Raw genomic sequence first — 15,909 nt, 5'->3', positions numbered from 1 at the left:
TTTTATCGCGCCCGCCGTGACCGTTATAAAGTGGGCATGATGATGAACATGATGATAGAAGCGAGAGAGAGAGAAAAAACCGTCCAAATATATGGGTAAACATGAACAGAGAACTGCTCTTTCTGTCTCTCTCGGTCTATTATTTATGCTGTTGTTGGGTTTAACAAGCCGGGAGAATGCGAAAAGTTCACGAAATGCTAATTGACTAGCTTGACTGAGTGTGCTTATGATAGTATTAATTTTATGATGTGGTTGAAATTTTGGAAAACAAAACTGATGATTAAATACTCATTTTGATTGAAGTGAAAAAAATATTGGAAACCGTTTAAATTTATCAAAAATCTTTCAAAAAGTTAAAAAGAGGGAGATTTCTTTTAAAAATGTTCGATTGCATTTTTTTCATAATATTTATTTAAAAATTACACAGATTAACGCACACTTTCTTAGCCCTCTTGATTAAAGTAAGCTTTATAATGAAAAACGACGACTCACCTTAACCATGACTTCTGATTACGGTTCGAAGAGCAGGTGCGGCTGAACCCCCGGTTAACAATAGCCCACTTTTGCTGGCTGCTTAATGTTTTGACTGCCGAGAGTTAATGTGAAAATATGTAAAACCGAAACATATGGTTAAAAAAAGCAACAAAAAAGACAGATGGGAAGAATAAGGGGGTCTTTCTCACCGTGATGGACGCACCCGGGGAAGCATTTGGGTCACAGGGGCAGGCATATATTTGTTTACTCATCAAAAGTGGTTCCGGCGGTGGTTTCGGGTTAACCAGAGTGACCTGGCCAGAAGTGGTTCGGCGAAATTATGGTGGAATTAACGCTCTTTAATTATGATCAATTTGGAAGATCTGGAGCTAGGGTGTGATGCGTTTTTTTTGGTTAGGATGGGGGAAACACATTAAAATAAATTGATAATAATATTTGGACTTCAAAAGATATGCTAAATTTTGATTTTCACTAAACAGTAAAGTAGGAAAATTTATTTGCTTCGCTAAATACCAATCTGTTCCTGTTTGCAATATCTAAGCGATAGTGACCAATTAGTTTGACGAAAGCAAAGTGAGCAAACTGGTCATCAATTTTTATACAATCTTTATGATAAATGAGCGTAAAAGAAAACCGGTTTTTACAGCCAATTATTTCCTTCAAGAATTAAAGCTAACTGCTAATATATGGAAATACTAGAGCTCCATTCACTGCAAACCATCTCATTCAGTTTTCTCTCTTTTTATGCCTGAACCCATTGTTTCAGCGCTTTTTGCTGCCCCTAGGTTAAATCACCATAAACCTATTCTGGTCCACCGACTAATTTATGCGCATCATCCCTGTGGCACCACGGTGGAACCTTTCATTTACAGAAGCGCCCGAACCTCACAAGTTGAGATCAACTTAAAAATTTAATAACAATTTTAACCCTCTACTTCCCATATTTCTTGTACGGAAATTGAGCTTTAAGTTTAATTTAGGAAGGTTGAACATTTTATGGCTCAATAAAACCACTTTTTCGATGTAATTTTACATTTAAACTAAATTGAAGTAAACATGAGAATCGACGGAATCGTCTGAGTTAGTCTTAACACTAGTTTTAAGTAAATCAGTTGTTGCAAATTAACACCGAATTAATTTTAAATTTAAATTGATTTTTACATGAAAAAGTGTAACACCATTTATGATGTAAAACTCTGTTTATTTTTTTCTATCCAATCCAGAAACGCATAGATCACAGAGAAAAATTCTAGAGTTTTTTTTTTAAAGTTCCTATAAACATATAAAAGCACAATAGCTTATAGGACCTTTTTAAAAACTCTAGAAATATTACACCTTGGAATGGGTGCATCTTCTATGGCACAAAAACTGTATATTTGTACTTCTAAAAATATGTAAATATACATGTTTTCTAGTGTAGTTCTACTTTTTCGACCTAAATTGAGGTAATCTCGTTTTTGAGTGCAAAATAAAATAATGTTGACAGGTTGTAGAATTTGAAGGTTGAATACAATGTTTCTGACACAAAATTTAATTTCCGATGTAAAATTACCATGTTTTTTTCTCATACATTAAGGTTAAATTACATCGAAAAAAAAAGTAACATTAAACCAGGGATGCCCAACTTTTTCCAGATCTGCATTTTCCGAAGCAGTGACGGCCCGGAAATAATGTTTGATAAAAGTTAAAAAAAAAAACAAATCAATAGTTTTTTCAAAGGTCGTTGAGCTTCGGGTTTCCTATGTTAATAGGACCTTTTCAAATAAATTATATTGATAAACAAGTGTTGCAAATATGATTCATATATTTATATTTAGGAAGAGAGATAGAGAAAACTTTCAAAAAATACTTGATTTATTTCAATTTTGATTTTTTTGTCGATTGCATTGAAAACCCCTGTCATTGACTTATAAAAAATCAAACTTCTTGGTAATTTGCGCATATGTTTGCTTCATAATTTTAGACACATTTTAATTTATGAAAATATTTGCAATGATCCTTATTTTTTAAATGGATATGCTTTATTTTTTGATTTATTTGACAAGCAAAAATAAAAAAAAATTCTGGAAAAGTACAATAAATTTATTTCTAGCAACCTTACTTACACATTCCTTAAAAAAATAACAGTTTTATTCATGTTCCTTAAAAAACTCCAAATGTAGTAGAATCTATTGAAAACTTCAATTTAGTTTTGTTCTGTACATTTGTAGTTAACAATCAGTTTTTTTTTCTTAAAATGTTTTAAATTTTTGAGTATATTTTTGTAAAAAGGTGAATTTTAATAGAAAATGATATTAGTTTATCTGGCTCTTGATGTAATTTTTGTTTATGAAAGATTTTTTGACAAAAAAAAAAATTATCATCTTTAAACTGGTGAAACTTTCATAAATTTCTATTGAATTTCAGTTTTTTTACACGTGAGGCGTCATCCATAAAGTATGTCACGTTAAAATCTGCCAAAGGTTACACCCCCCCCCCTCCCCCCTTTGTTACACTTTGTCATGCTGGCTCTGACCCCCCTTCGAAAAGTACGTCACGTTTTGTCCCCCCCCCCACTATCTTGTTTTTGTTTTACAATTTTGGAATGATTTATAATAAGGATTATTTTAAAAATTCGGAATTCATCGAGAATGTTTATCATTTTTACGGGTTGAGTTTGGATTTTTTTTCTATTTTGTTCAATGTTGTAGTGATAGAAATAACTGTCACCATTACAGTTTTTTGAACATATTAAATCTATTATCAAAAACTATGTTTCTCAAAGCCTTGAATCGTGTTTGATTTATGAGTAAAGTTTATCAACCATTAAACTATTTAAGCTATATTTAAAGAATGATTTTTCAGTATTAAAGAAATAGTCTAGGGCGTCATTCTAAAAGTACGTCACGCTCTAGGGGGGAATGGGGTTGTCGCAAGCGTGACAAATGTGACAAGGGAGGAGGGTGGTCCGTGAGACTGTGACGTTACGCTAGACTATTTCTTGAATACTGAAAATACAGCCTTAAAATATATTTAAAAAATTTAAATGTTTGATAAACTTTACTCATAAATGGAACACGATACAAGGGGTTAAGCAACAGAGTTTTTGATAATAGATTTAATATGCTTAAATCATCATATTTTGAAATAAAATGAAAAAACAAACACAACCTCGCTTGAACTCCGAATTAAAAAATAATCCTAGCAAAACAAGTAAATAGGCCAATGCCGAAGTGTAAACAAAAAGTCTAATTTTGGCCGATTTTAGCGTGTCATACTTTATGGATGACGCCTTAGAAGCTCGGTAGGTTGTCCAGTTGCTATCGACTTGGCGACGTAGCGTCGAAAATCGATGTATTGTGGTTTTTTGGCGATTTTACCACAAAATTTCCCTGATGAAATATTTTATTACCTGGCGTTTATAATCATTTACAACATGTTTAAGGTCGTTTAAAAATATTTTCAATTCCAGTAAATTTTCGCAAATAAAAATTCTCCCAAAAAAATATTTTTTGTCGAAATTTATATTTTTTTAGAGCTCATGATTTCAAACTAACTGTACTACATAAATACCTAATGTCTGAATATATAAACAGGAAATATTAGGTTTTCTAAGGCGAAAGGATTTCTTGAACACTACACTACACAGACAGTGATAGAATTTGGGTAAATTTGTTTAAACATCTTTTAGATAAAATTACTCAAAAAGAGGCTATATTCAACGAACCTACTTTTTTACCTTCCAAAATTCAACTTTTTTTTCTGTGAAGTGTATAACAGAGTTAAAATAACCCTGTATTTTCTTCTACCTTCGATTTCTTAATTGCATGGTCGAATAAACGATCCAAACAGGCTTTTTGAGAACGTTTCACCAAAATAGCAGCTCAATACAAAAGGTTGAAGATCTTTTTCCGGTTTTTGTTGAAAATTGCCATGGATATCAGAATAGTAACAAATCCATTATAAGACAATCAAACCACATCGAAATTCCACACAAATTCACAAACCAATTCAAGTGAAATTACCCCCTTATTACAACACCGCAGACCAGCCAGTCACCGAGATGAAGAAATTTACACCACTGACCCCAGAGGGGGGTGATTAATTCTGCTCGCGGTGACGGAAATGACCACTCCGCTCATTTAGCAGTCCTCCCCTAAGCTGCGATTATATTGCACCTCCTGCACTGCACATTTCATAACATCTGTAACGTGTGTTGTACGCCAACATTCTCTTTTTTTTTTTGAGCTCACAGCAAAGCTGAAGCAATATCCAGCAACACCGGATCGGATTGCTGGCTTGATGATGATAGCTATAATTTGCTGCTGATTAAAGGTTTGCGAACTGCACCGTTTTATGATTTTTGTGCATACAAACGGAGATCTATAAAACGACGCCATCCACACAATTTCATGGATTTGAGGCGGGAAAAAAGTCAATTTGTTAAAAGACGTCATTACGAGCCACTCATTAGCAGTTGTTGTTGTTTTTTTTATTTTATTTTTGCAAAGAGTTGTGACCACGGATGTCTGCGCGGAAGGTACAAATCCGCAAATCTTGGTGTGGCCGACCACCGACTGGTCTATACGCAATATGGCCATAAGCTACTTCCGAACCGGTTCGAGCTCGATCGATTTCACGAGCAGGATCCGATTTTATATTGCTGTTCTCTAAAATATGGCATTGATAAAAAGTGGTCTTCCCCCCGCAGCAGGTCCGTAGTTTTGATACCGGTTCGTTGATGTTATTTTTTTTTGCACTTTATTTCGACGATATGATGTAACATCGTGAAGATCATGTGTGCACCCAGAGAAATGTCACTTGCTGTTGAACCGGTTAGGTTGTGTAACGTTTGCAAAAAAGATAGTTTGAGGCATAACGGTAAGCATTGTGGCAAGTATCCGCAAATCGAGTAATTTCCAGTGGTGTGTTTTCAGTTTCACCCGAAAGTGAATTATCTTATCCCATCCCCCTTTGAATTCACAAATGAGAAATTTACGCGCTGAACTCCTGTTTGCTCTGTGGCATAATCCACTTGTTGCTAGTCAAAATAAGCATCACAATTGAAACGCACATACATGGCTACTCACTTTCGAGCTTCTTCACGTGCAACGTTTACGTAGATATATTTTGAAGCGTTGCGCATTGAAAAGAAAGATTTTTTTTTCCAAAAATACAATTCTTCTAATATCTAAGAAAGTGAAGATTTTCAAAATAGTCTCATAAAAAGTTGATAAATAATACTCAAAAGCTCATAAATATGAATAGGGTTATCAGATTTCTTTTGAAAATCACTTCTAAATCCTACATTACTAAAACTAAAAGGGCGAGGAAAACATAATTTTGGAGCATAGTGTGGGGTTGTCGCAAGCAGGGCTGCGGAGTCGGGTCATGTTTTAAACAACTCCGACTCCGACTCCGACTCCGGCTTTCTGACATTAGCCGACTCCTACTCCGACTCCGGCTGCGGCTTTCAGCTCGAACCGACTCTGACTCCGACTCCAACTCCGGCCTAAAAACTCTAGCCGACTCCGACTCCGACTCCAGCTTTCAACAAATGGTTAGCTCCGACTCCAAATCCGACTCCAAATATTTGTAAATGTTTCAAAAGTTAGTTAACTATTATTTTGAAAACATTAATAAATAGGATTATTTAAATACTCTCCAAATGTCATGTTTTTCTCAAGGAAAATAAGTTTGAATCACAAAACGAAAAAAAAGTTTCCAGGTAACAAGCTTTAAACGTTATTGAAACAGAAATCAAAAAATATCTCCAGTTTTGAAGGCATTTTCAGAAAAACAATTCAGAAGTATGGACCAAAATTTTGTATTAAAAAAGGGATTTTTGTAAAAAAAATTAAATCATGTACTTCAAATTGTTTGACAATTTAATGTAAAATCGTATTTGCAATCGAAAAGTACTTTACACATTTTTTTATTAAGTGCACCGTTTTAAAAATATAGCTTTTCAAAGTTAAATTTTGTCCGGAAAAATTCCGGTTTTTTGTTTTTTTTTTAATGGTGTCCATGATTGTCCATTCCTGAAAATATTATTTTCGAAATGTTCAGAAAATTTCCTACTATTTCGTCTAAGAAGATTGGACCACTGGTTGCTGAGATACAGCGGATGAAAGAAATTGATTTTTTTTTGGCTTAAAAGATGCGGGGTTTTTTCCCCTAAAACAAACAAAAAAAACTCAAAAATTTTAAAATGCCGATTTTGAGAAATTGAATTTCTGAAATAAAGAGGTTATTAAAAATATCACCAAAACTATTTTTTCCGGTTCTCATTTTTTATTGTTCTCATCAATACCTACAACTTTGCCGAAGAATCAAAAAAATCCTTGAAAAGTTACAGATTTTCGAATATTTACGTATCATTTTTTTATGAACACCTGCCAAAATTGTATGAAGATTAGTATTAGTGAATCAATGACACAAAATGGCTTCTTTGGTGATAGGGAAGGCCCCCATAAAGTTTGAGCCAAATATAGCAAAAAAAAAAACAAACAAACAAAAAATAAAAAAGGTTGAAATCGTTAGATTTCGTAGAGAATTGCTCTTCTGATAAATCTATTTAAAAAAATATATAAAATGGCATCGCAATGCATGCACCATAAAAAAAAACAATTAAAAAATAAAAAGTTTTGTGAGCAATAAAAAACATATTTTTTGTTGAATTTTAAATAACTCCGACTCCGACTCCGACTCCAGGTTATCAGAAATTTTCGACTCCGACTCTAGCTCATAAAATTTGGCCAACTCCGACTCCGGCTCCGACTCCAGCTGTTCGAGTTTTGACGACTCCGACTCCGACTCCGACTCCAGGTCCACAAAAAGACCCGACTCCACCGACTCCGGCTCCGACTCCGACTCCGACTCCAGCTGTTCGAGTTTTGACGACTCCGACTCCGACTCCGACTCCAGGTCCCCAAAAAGACCCGACTCCACCGACTCCGGCTCCGACTCCGACTCCGACTCCACAGCCCTGGTCGCAAGTGTGACAAAATGTTACAAGGGGGAGAGGGGAGAAGGGAGTTTTCAGCATTGAATCATCTAACTTATTTGTCAAACGAACGGGGTCACTTTTTAGTTTGACACCCCTTCTACACGGAGTTCACACACACTACTAAACGTTTGTTTTGATAGTGTGCGTAAGCGCCGTGTAAAAAGTGACAGTTCGTCACTTTTTAGTTTGACTTTGACTAACAAACGGGGTACAAACTAAAAAAGTGTCAAACGAAAAAGTGAACAACCACCGGGGGTTGAGTGTACAAGTAACGACGAATTTTCGAATTTCTCGATATTTCAGCATTTTGAGCATCGAACTCTACACAGAAAAAAAAGACGGTAATGTTCATCAGGAAATGGTAACAGATTTTGTGCAAAAAAAATGTGTCATATTACATCAGAAATTGATGAATTTTCATCAGTTTCTGGTGAATGTTCATCAGGTTCACATTACACATTGTTTAGGTAATATTACTCAAAAAAGAGGTAATATTCAACCTACCAAATTTTTAAACATTCCAAAATTCAACTTTTTTTTGCTGTGCATATGCTTTGATTGTAAAATGGATTCCATATTTTTGGTATTTTGTATTTTGCTAGCTCAGAATGGGTTTTTTTATATTTCATTCCATGACAGAAAATTTAGTGATACATTTACAACACTTTTTTCAAGCTGGTATGCAAAGTATGCTCAAACAGTCCATCGTGTATAGGAAAACACAATAAAAGCTTGCGAATAAAAAAAAATAAACAAAAAATAGTTTCATGGTCAAGCGAAGCTAACAAACACAACCGTCAAAACAAATAGTTAATTTTTTTTATTTTTGTTTTAACATTTTCCAACTTTGCTCAGAGGCCTTCTAACATGCATAGCTTTAGGGTGTAAATACTGGCGAAGTTGTTCCGTTTGCAAACTTGCAAGTAGTAACAACTTGCTACTTTTTTCCAAATCACCTCTCTCTCCTTTCCAACTCCATGTCATTTGCTGATTTCCGCATTCAACAAAACCAGTCCTGCTGAAACGAGCAGCTTCTTGTTGGCGGTGGCGCTTTAATCCGCTACGGATATGTTTTGCTGTTTACTTTTTTTTCTGCAACTTCAACTCCAACTCTTCAGATATGCAATCGGTTCACCACGCTCTTCACGCGCTGAGCATCGATCGACTCACTTTTAAGCGATAGTTCATCGAAAGTGAAAATCAACCTCGTATTTGTGGAAAGTGAGTTATGCTTCGCGAGTGGGTCTCGTGGCGCAGGGGTAGCGGCTTCGGCTGCCGATCCCAATGATGCTATGAGACGCGGGTTCGATTCCCGCCTTATCCACTGAGCTTCTATCGGATGGTGAAGTAAAACGTCGGTCCCGGTTTCTCCTGTCTCGTCAGAGGTGCTGGAGCAGAAATCCCACGTTAGAGGAAGGCCATGCCCCGGGGGGCGTAGTGCCAATAGTTTCGTTTTTCGAGTTATGCTTATGAAGTCGCTTCAGAGATGTAAACACCAAACTACGATACGGCACCACGCGTTTATCCTACAAAGTTACGATCGATGTTCCAGCTAATTACCATCATTTGATTACTTCACCGTGAGCTGCAAATTCCAGTTGGCCTTAACGGGTCTGGCCGCCGTCAAGATGGTGTTGAAGATTTATGCATCGCCGATCGCGAAAGGAGCAAAACTAGCTAAACATGACTTTAAACTTCACCATTTGCGGGTTTGCAAGCCGACTGAGTTGTGGGTCAGGTCTGCAGATAACGTTTGTATCGGACAAACATAACTGGACTGTCGCCGGTTCATCCGGCTTGTCGGCGCAAAAGTTGTGTGGCTGGTGACTTTTGATTAGGAACAGCTTAGATTTGTCGCAGATTTACATGGATTTAACTGTAAAGTTTATTTATGAGTAGAAGTGGGATATGTTTTTTTCTCTTTAATTTATGGGTTGAGTTGTTTAACTTTCAAGAAAGTTTAAATATGTTAATGTAATGTTACTCAATTCATTAACTTGATTTAAACGACTTTCAAAGAACATCGTTCCTAATCTTAGTTGTTGCCATCGTTGGTGGTGTAGTGCAACTTATTAACCAAAATACGGAGTCCACGTTCGTTCCCAATACGCGAGTTATCTTGAATGTTTATCTGTGAGCATTCAAATCTTGTTTGTATTAAAACAACAGTACAGGAGTACGCAGAAGATGAGGTTTGGCCGACCAGCGATAATTATCTCATCAGCTTCTGCAAACAACTTAATTTTGTTTTGCTTAGTGAAAAGTGAATGTGCTTAGTTGTTATGGGATCAGCTGAATTTGTTTCTTTTAAAAACAATTCGAAAATTATTTCTCATTTCCTTCCTAAAATTTTTAGATTTCTTCTTTTTGTTAAATTAATAGCTTGAAAATATTTTCAGGAATTTCATAATAAAAATCCTTTTTCTTCTTAAAACCCTTACTAACTCGCAACCTTTACTCTCTTTTCTCACTTTGCAGTCAGACCAGAACCGGCCCAAGTTCGTCGCCGTCACCTCCCTCGAGGACGTCCAGGCGGTCCGATGCGCGGAGTTCCACCCGAACGGCCGGATCTACGCCGTGGGATCCAACTCGAAAACGTTCCGAATCTGCGAGTACCCGCCACTGTCGGAAATCAGGTGCGTAACCGTCGTTCACGTTCCCACGGTTCGTTGGGTTTTTGACCCAAAAGCCGACTCACCGCAAAACAAAACGCCACACCAGCGATTAGCTAATCAAATTAGAAACATTTCGGAGTTGATGGTCATCAGCTGCTACTCAACGGCACTGAGGTAACCCTCTTTACAGCGTGCGCAGAAAGAGAGAAAGAGCAGATTACCATCAAACTACATTTCGGCCTTTTTGCGTTACGTGTCTGTTTTGGTTCTTTGCACTTTGCACTTGGGTGTAGCATTTCATGAGAGAGAGCCCATAGCATAGTTGGTGGAGACCCATGTGAGCCCGGCGCGGAGCAGTTCTCTAGGGAATCGGTAGCTAAAGATTTTGGGGGCAATTTTAACAACATGTGTTTTTACGAAAAACTCAGCTTCTTTTGTTTTAGGATTTTCTTCATTCAATTTAGTATTAATAATATAATTCGCTGAATAAGCCCAAAGTTATCCTCCTAGTTTAAACCAATTAATTATTATTTTGGTTAAAATGTGGTATTTTTATAAGTTTTGGTCCACAAATTGTCTGAAATAATATTAAAGCTTTTAAAAGCCAAACTCTTGGTCAAAAATATCTGTCGGTGAGGAATTCCCCCCTGGGGGGGGGGGGGGGTATTTGACTCTTCTTTGGGGGGAAATGAATATGCCATAAGAATCAAATGATCAAATGTTCTAAAATGTTTTCGTAAAAAACTTTAATATTACAAGAAAGTACCAGATTCTTTGAATGACTTCCTACAATAATTTTTCAACCTATGGAATTTCTTTGATAAGTTACAATGTAATTATAAACTAAAAAAAAATCCAAATTGCAAAAATGGGAATTTAAGACGAATTGTGCAAAAAAAAAACGCATTGGAAATAAAAACAAGCTTCTTTTTGTATTATTTTAGGCATACACCGTTCTTACAAAAAAGTTTTGAATATTTTTTTCGAGCTATTTTTTGCTTTCCTTTGAACATTCCTACTTTTTTTAGAAGCTGATATTTTTTAAAAATATACTTGTATGAGTATATAAAATATACTTGTATGAGTATATGTCACCCCTTGTGACGGTATGAAAAAATCATTCAGTAAAAAATTAAGAATCACAACCGACTTGGCTTAAAATAGGCACAGATGTTAAATATTGCCTTAGGAATCGAGTCAGAGGGTGTCACATTTTTTTTGTCACCCTAATGCACACTTAACGGTGAAATCAGATATTTTTTTATGCATTAACAGTGAAATAATATTTAATTTATCATGTCAAAATTATTGTTTTGTTTTATTAAATGTTTGTATGATTTCAATTAATTTTTTTTGAAGAGGTATTTTTTGATAAAAGGTATTAGAAAATTATTCGGTTTCTTTCGTACACTACGAAAATTTCTTCAAATTAGTTTTTTAGGAATTTTTTGAATGATAAAATTTTTAGCCAGTCCCTTTTGATATTTTCTAAATAATGTAATAATCTTGTTAAATTTTTTTTCACAAACTGTCTATTTCTTTTAGGTTACGTTGAGTTCTAGCGTAAAAACAACTTTTTTCCTCAAATCAGTTTGCCTCGCAAAAATACATGTTTTTGGCTTGTTTTGTAGAAAATGGAAGTTTTATAATCAATTGTATTTCTTTGATTTGTTCTAGATGAATTTAGTATTCAATGGAAACACATTTTTATACATCCTTGGATAGGTTTTCAGGTTTGATGATCTGCAATATAGTCATTGGATCCATTATGATAAATAATGAATTGTGTGAGAAAATTACTAACCAGTGAATCCAAGTAAATTTAAATTTATGGATATTTTTCAATAATTTTTTTCAACTGCAGAGTAAATCTGAAAATGTTATTTTCTGACTAGCATTTTTGCATGTAGAACTGATATTATAATTTTTTTTTTCAAATTCGTTGAAAAGAAGAAATAAAAAAATTCTGAGTAAATATGTACATTTGATTTTGTCCCGTATCACATTTCCATTTTTTTAGTTTTATTGAACTTACATTTGCTCAATTTAAGTATGCATTAATATTTTATTTGAAAGCTGTCTTGAAAAGCAAGCAGCATGAAAAAAATAAGTTAACATAGAAAAATTACATAAAATTTAAAATTCCTTCCAATTTGGTCCATTTTGTGTGTAATAATAATGTAAAAAAGTTATAAATCTCGATTTTGCTCTAGGTGGGAAGAGGTTAGTTGCATTACCAAATAAATATTCTCTAAAGTCCACCGCCTTCATAGCAGAGAGCACTTTAGAGTATTTTTGGAGACATATTTTAGCTCAAAAACCCCAAAAAAGATTTTGTTTTCGTAGTTCCAAGATGCGATTACCGAAAAAAAAACAAATTTTGCAAAGACTTTGAATAATGGAATCTGAGTTGGACTATGATACAAGAAAATGCAAGATGAAAATGTCAAAAGAGATTAGTTACGTTTCTCTTAGAACAAAAGTTTAACTGAAGTACCTTATAAACATGGAAAAAATAAACAAATCGAAATCGCCGATAGAGGGCCAGCATTTTTTTTTTCTCTAGAGAACTGCTCGCAGGTGTGAACCTTCTTGCAACAACCATGCCATCATTTCGAGCCCATGCGCGTACTTTAATTGTAGATTTTTTTGTTTGTGTCTATTTCGGCCTCGCTTGGCCGCGTCGTAACGCCATCTATCGTGCCGAAAATTGCACCCTCTCCTCTCGATCGCACCTGCCGTCATCATAATTATCACATCACGTCAACAACAGATCTTTTTGAGTACTTCTACTCACATGCTAGATTTTCTAGCATCGTTCCCAAAAATGTGGCCCAACAACTCTTTCATGACAGCACCTCACCTCACCGCACATCACCGCGCGCATGGATCATTCTCACCCCACACCGTCACACCACCTGATGTCTAATGTTTGAAGTAATTTTGAGGCGGCGCCTTGCATGCCAACTTTGCCCAAAGATTGTTTATCTTTCAAGTTCTCAGCGCGGTCGCAGCAAGCTTTTGAGGTGACGACCATTTTCCATCCCGAACACACACACATACGCACACGTGCACAAATACACCTGCACAAGTGCACACTAGATTATTTGTTTGTGTTTGATTCTGGAAGTTGATCAACCTTAGCAGCAAACAGCAAACTCACGCTTAGTATGATAATTTTTTTTTGTAATTCCGTTTTGAAAATACCTACTTTTTCTGTTATTGTGATAAAATATTCTTCTTATCAGTGCTAAAATCTACTTTACAGCACTTATTTCGAAACGTGAAATTTTTCGACCTGAAGTAAATCGTATTCAAATAGTAGTTTATGCAACAAGTTGCAAAAATCTTTTTTTTTTTCAGCATCAAATGTAGGGGAAATTCTCGTATGTTTGGCAGGTTAAGCACTCGCTTCTAACTCCATCCAATTTGCTTATTTTCACTATTTAAACAACTAATTTTGCAAAAATTTGGATACAAACTTGCTTGCTCACTTCTTATTGAGCTATTCATCACTCGATTTCAGTTGAAATCGATTTTAATTAGCTTTAATTGAATGTCAAAGTTCTGACCTGCCAACATTAGAGGCACGCTGGAATTAGATGCTGTTCCCCTACGCTGAAATGTAGTTTCCAGACTTTTTTGTGTTTGATTTTTTAACATTGAAAAACATTTTTTTCGTACCATTCGCAAGTTTGCTGCTACTGCAAGGTGCATTCATCATCAATCGAGGGTAGAAAATAGTCCATTAACCGATGTCAGCTGTTTTCTCATGTCTGTCTCCTGTGTTGTTGTGTGTGTTTTTTTTCGTTTTCTTTCTTCTCAACTGTACACAAAAAAAATGTCGGTGTGGGGTCGCTGGAAAAATCCCATGCAGCAAAAGATGTGAAAGCGGTGCAAGTTGGTGAGCGATTATCTTCTGTATTGTTTTTTTTCTCTTCTTCTCGTTTTTACTCTCATTTTGATTGATTCTCGTCCGCCCACGGTGCAATGTGATATTGTGTGATGTGTTGATTTTGAAAAAGTGAATACTTAAATTTATCTATTCATCTCAGTCGTTAATTGGTGCATTGTTTGGAGGCCTAATTAGTAGACTAGTTTAGTCATCTTTTACTACCACTTAAATTTAATTTGAACAATTATCTGAAGCAAAGTATTTTCTAATTGACAAATTTAAAAACATGACGCTTCTTCAGTTTAAATAGTTTTAATTGTTTGTTTATGTTCTAAAGATTACGGTATCTGTTTAACAATATTATTTCCCGATTTTTGAATGTTCATTTTTTTAATTTGGATAAAACTTTGTCCATGAATTCTCATGTCAAAAGAGGCAATTATGCATCATTAGTTTTTTTCATTCTAGTCTCCATACAATTTTGGGGCTGGACAGTTCTGTATCTTGAGAAGAGATTTTTTGATCAATTGGTGTCTTAGGAAAAGTTGTAAGTAGTAAGTTGTGGTTAGGACCTTTCGGAAAAAATAGGTGCACGATTTTTTTTAACTTTTAATCACTTAATGGTATATTCCCAAAATACGTTTTATTTAATATTCGATTTTTTTATGTATTTGAGGGGGCTATATAAGACATCTTCTGAGCTATAGTGCGTGATGGTAAAAAATCTGGTTTAGGAGTATTGAATTTATGAAAAATGAAACTTTTGTGATTTTTTTTGTTTTTGATGATGATGATTTAACATTGAAAATCGGACCAATGGCTTCCGAAGTATCGTTAGTTTAAAATTTTAGGCTAATTAGGTGTGTTACCTAGAAAAAATCATTTTCATCGATTCGAATATTTTGTGAGGCTGTATCTCAGAAACAAATTGCCTGATTTTCAAATTTTCAGAGAGAAAATTGTAGGACATTTTCTCATCCTTTCAAAACTAAAATTCAGGGGTGCTTTTCTATCAAAAAGTTTTTTTTTTATAATGCGAGTTAAAAAATAAAATAAAATAAAATAGAAAATTTAAACCTAGAAGTAGCTATAACTTGAAAACGGTACATTATATCGAACAATTGTAAAGTTTTTTTCGATTGCAAATTCAATTTTGCTTTAAAAAATGTTTTAAAAGCTTGTTGTTCAGGATTTTGATATTTTCAATTTTTTGCACCATCACTTGGCTCAGAAGATATATTTTTTAGTCCCCCAAAACATATCAAAAAGTTCGAAAATTAAAAAAAAACTATTAACTATTTTATTTCCGAAAAGTCCAAATCAAAACCTACAACTTTGCCCGCGATCAGAAAATCCCTTCTTAAGATACAGACTTTTATACTTTTTCATACCCTAAACCGGAGTGACTTAGATAGGATTTCAATTTGTTTTTGGAATATTTTCCACAGGTAAGGTTTTTCTCAAGATTATTATTTTTAAAACATGTACTGGGGTAGGCCACACAAAGTCCAGGCACTATTTTGGAAAAAAAAGTTGTTTCAATAGCGTTTAGAAAAATAGTTACTTTAAAAATTCTTAGTATAAATTCCGGGGTGACTTTGAATTAGGAGATTTTCTTAAATTGTGATTCAAAAACTCATATTATTTATTATTTACAAACTTATTTAACCTCCTCCTATTGGAAAATTGTCAAAAGAATCCGAAAATGCATTCCGTTTTCCGATTCAAAATCATGTTTATTGAAACATTGAGAAGTTTTAAATAAACCACGGTCAGTATGATTCTAAACCATTCCTTACGTATTTTAATTGAACTCGTCATTTTGCGGAAAAATCGCAAACCTATCAAATTCAAATTCAAACCCGGCTATCAAAGTCACCCCGTTTTACGGTACCTATTTTGTATGACCAGCCCCC

General features: G+C 34.8%; 1 protein-coding gene across 4 annotated transcripts in view; it reads left to right on the top strand.

Moving 5' to 3' along the window:
• Positions 1-15,909, top strand: part of LOC6038399 (WD repeat-containing protein 47) — a 191,660-nt gene that overhangs the window by 154,537 nt on the left and 21,214 nt on the right. For 2 of the 4 annotated variants that reach the window (XM_038259540.1, XM_038259538.1), the window contains exons 7-8: positions 9,959-10,119; positions 13,976-14,002. In XM_038259540.1, the coding sequence (XP_038115468.1) occupies positions 9,959-10,119; positions 13,976-14,002 (188 nt within the window). The remainder of the gene's footprint in view (positions 1-9,958; positions 10,120-13,975; positions 14,003-15,909) is intronic. The other 2 variants (XM_038259539.1, XM_038259541.1) reach the window with 2 other exon arrangements.

This window comes from Culex quinquefasciatus, chromosome 3 (assembly GCF_015732765.1).
Source record: "Culex quinquefasciatus strain JHB chromosome 3, VPISU_Cqui_1.0_pri_paternal, whole genome shotgun sequence".
Classification (NCBI taxonomy): domain Eukaryota; kingdom Metazoa; phylum Arthropoda; class Insecta; order Diptera; family Culicidae; genus Culex; species Culex quinquefasciatus.
Note: the sequence above shows the minus strand (reverse complement) of the source record. Positions and strands in the feature narration are given on the sequence as shown.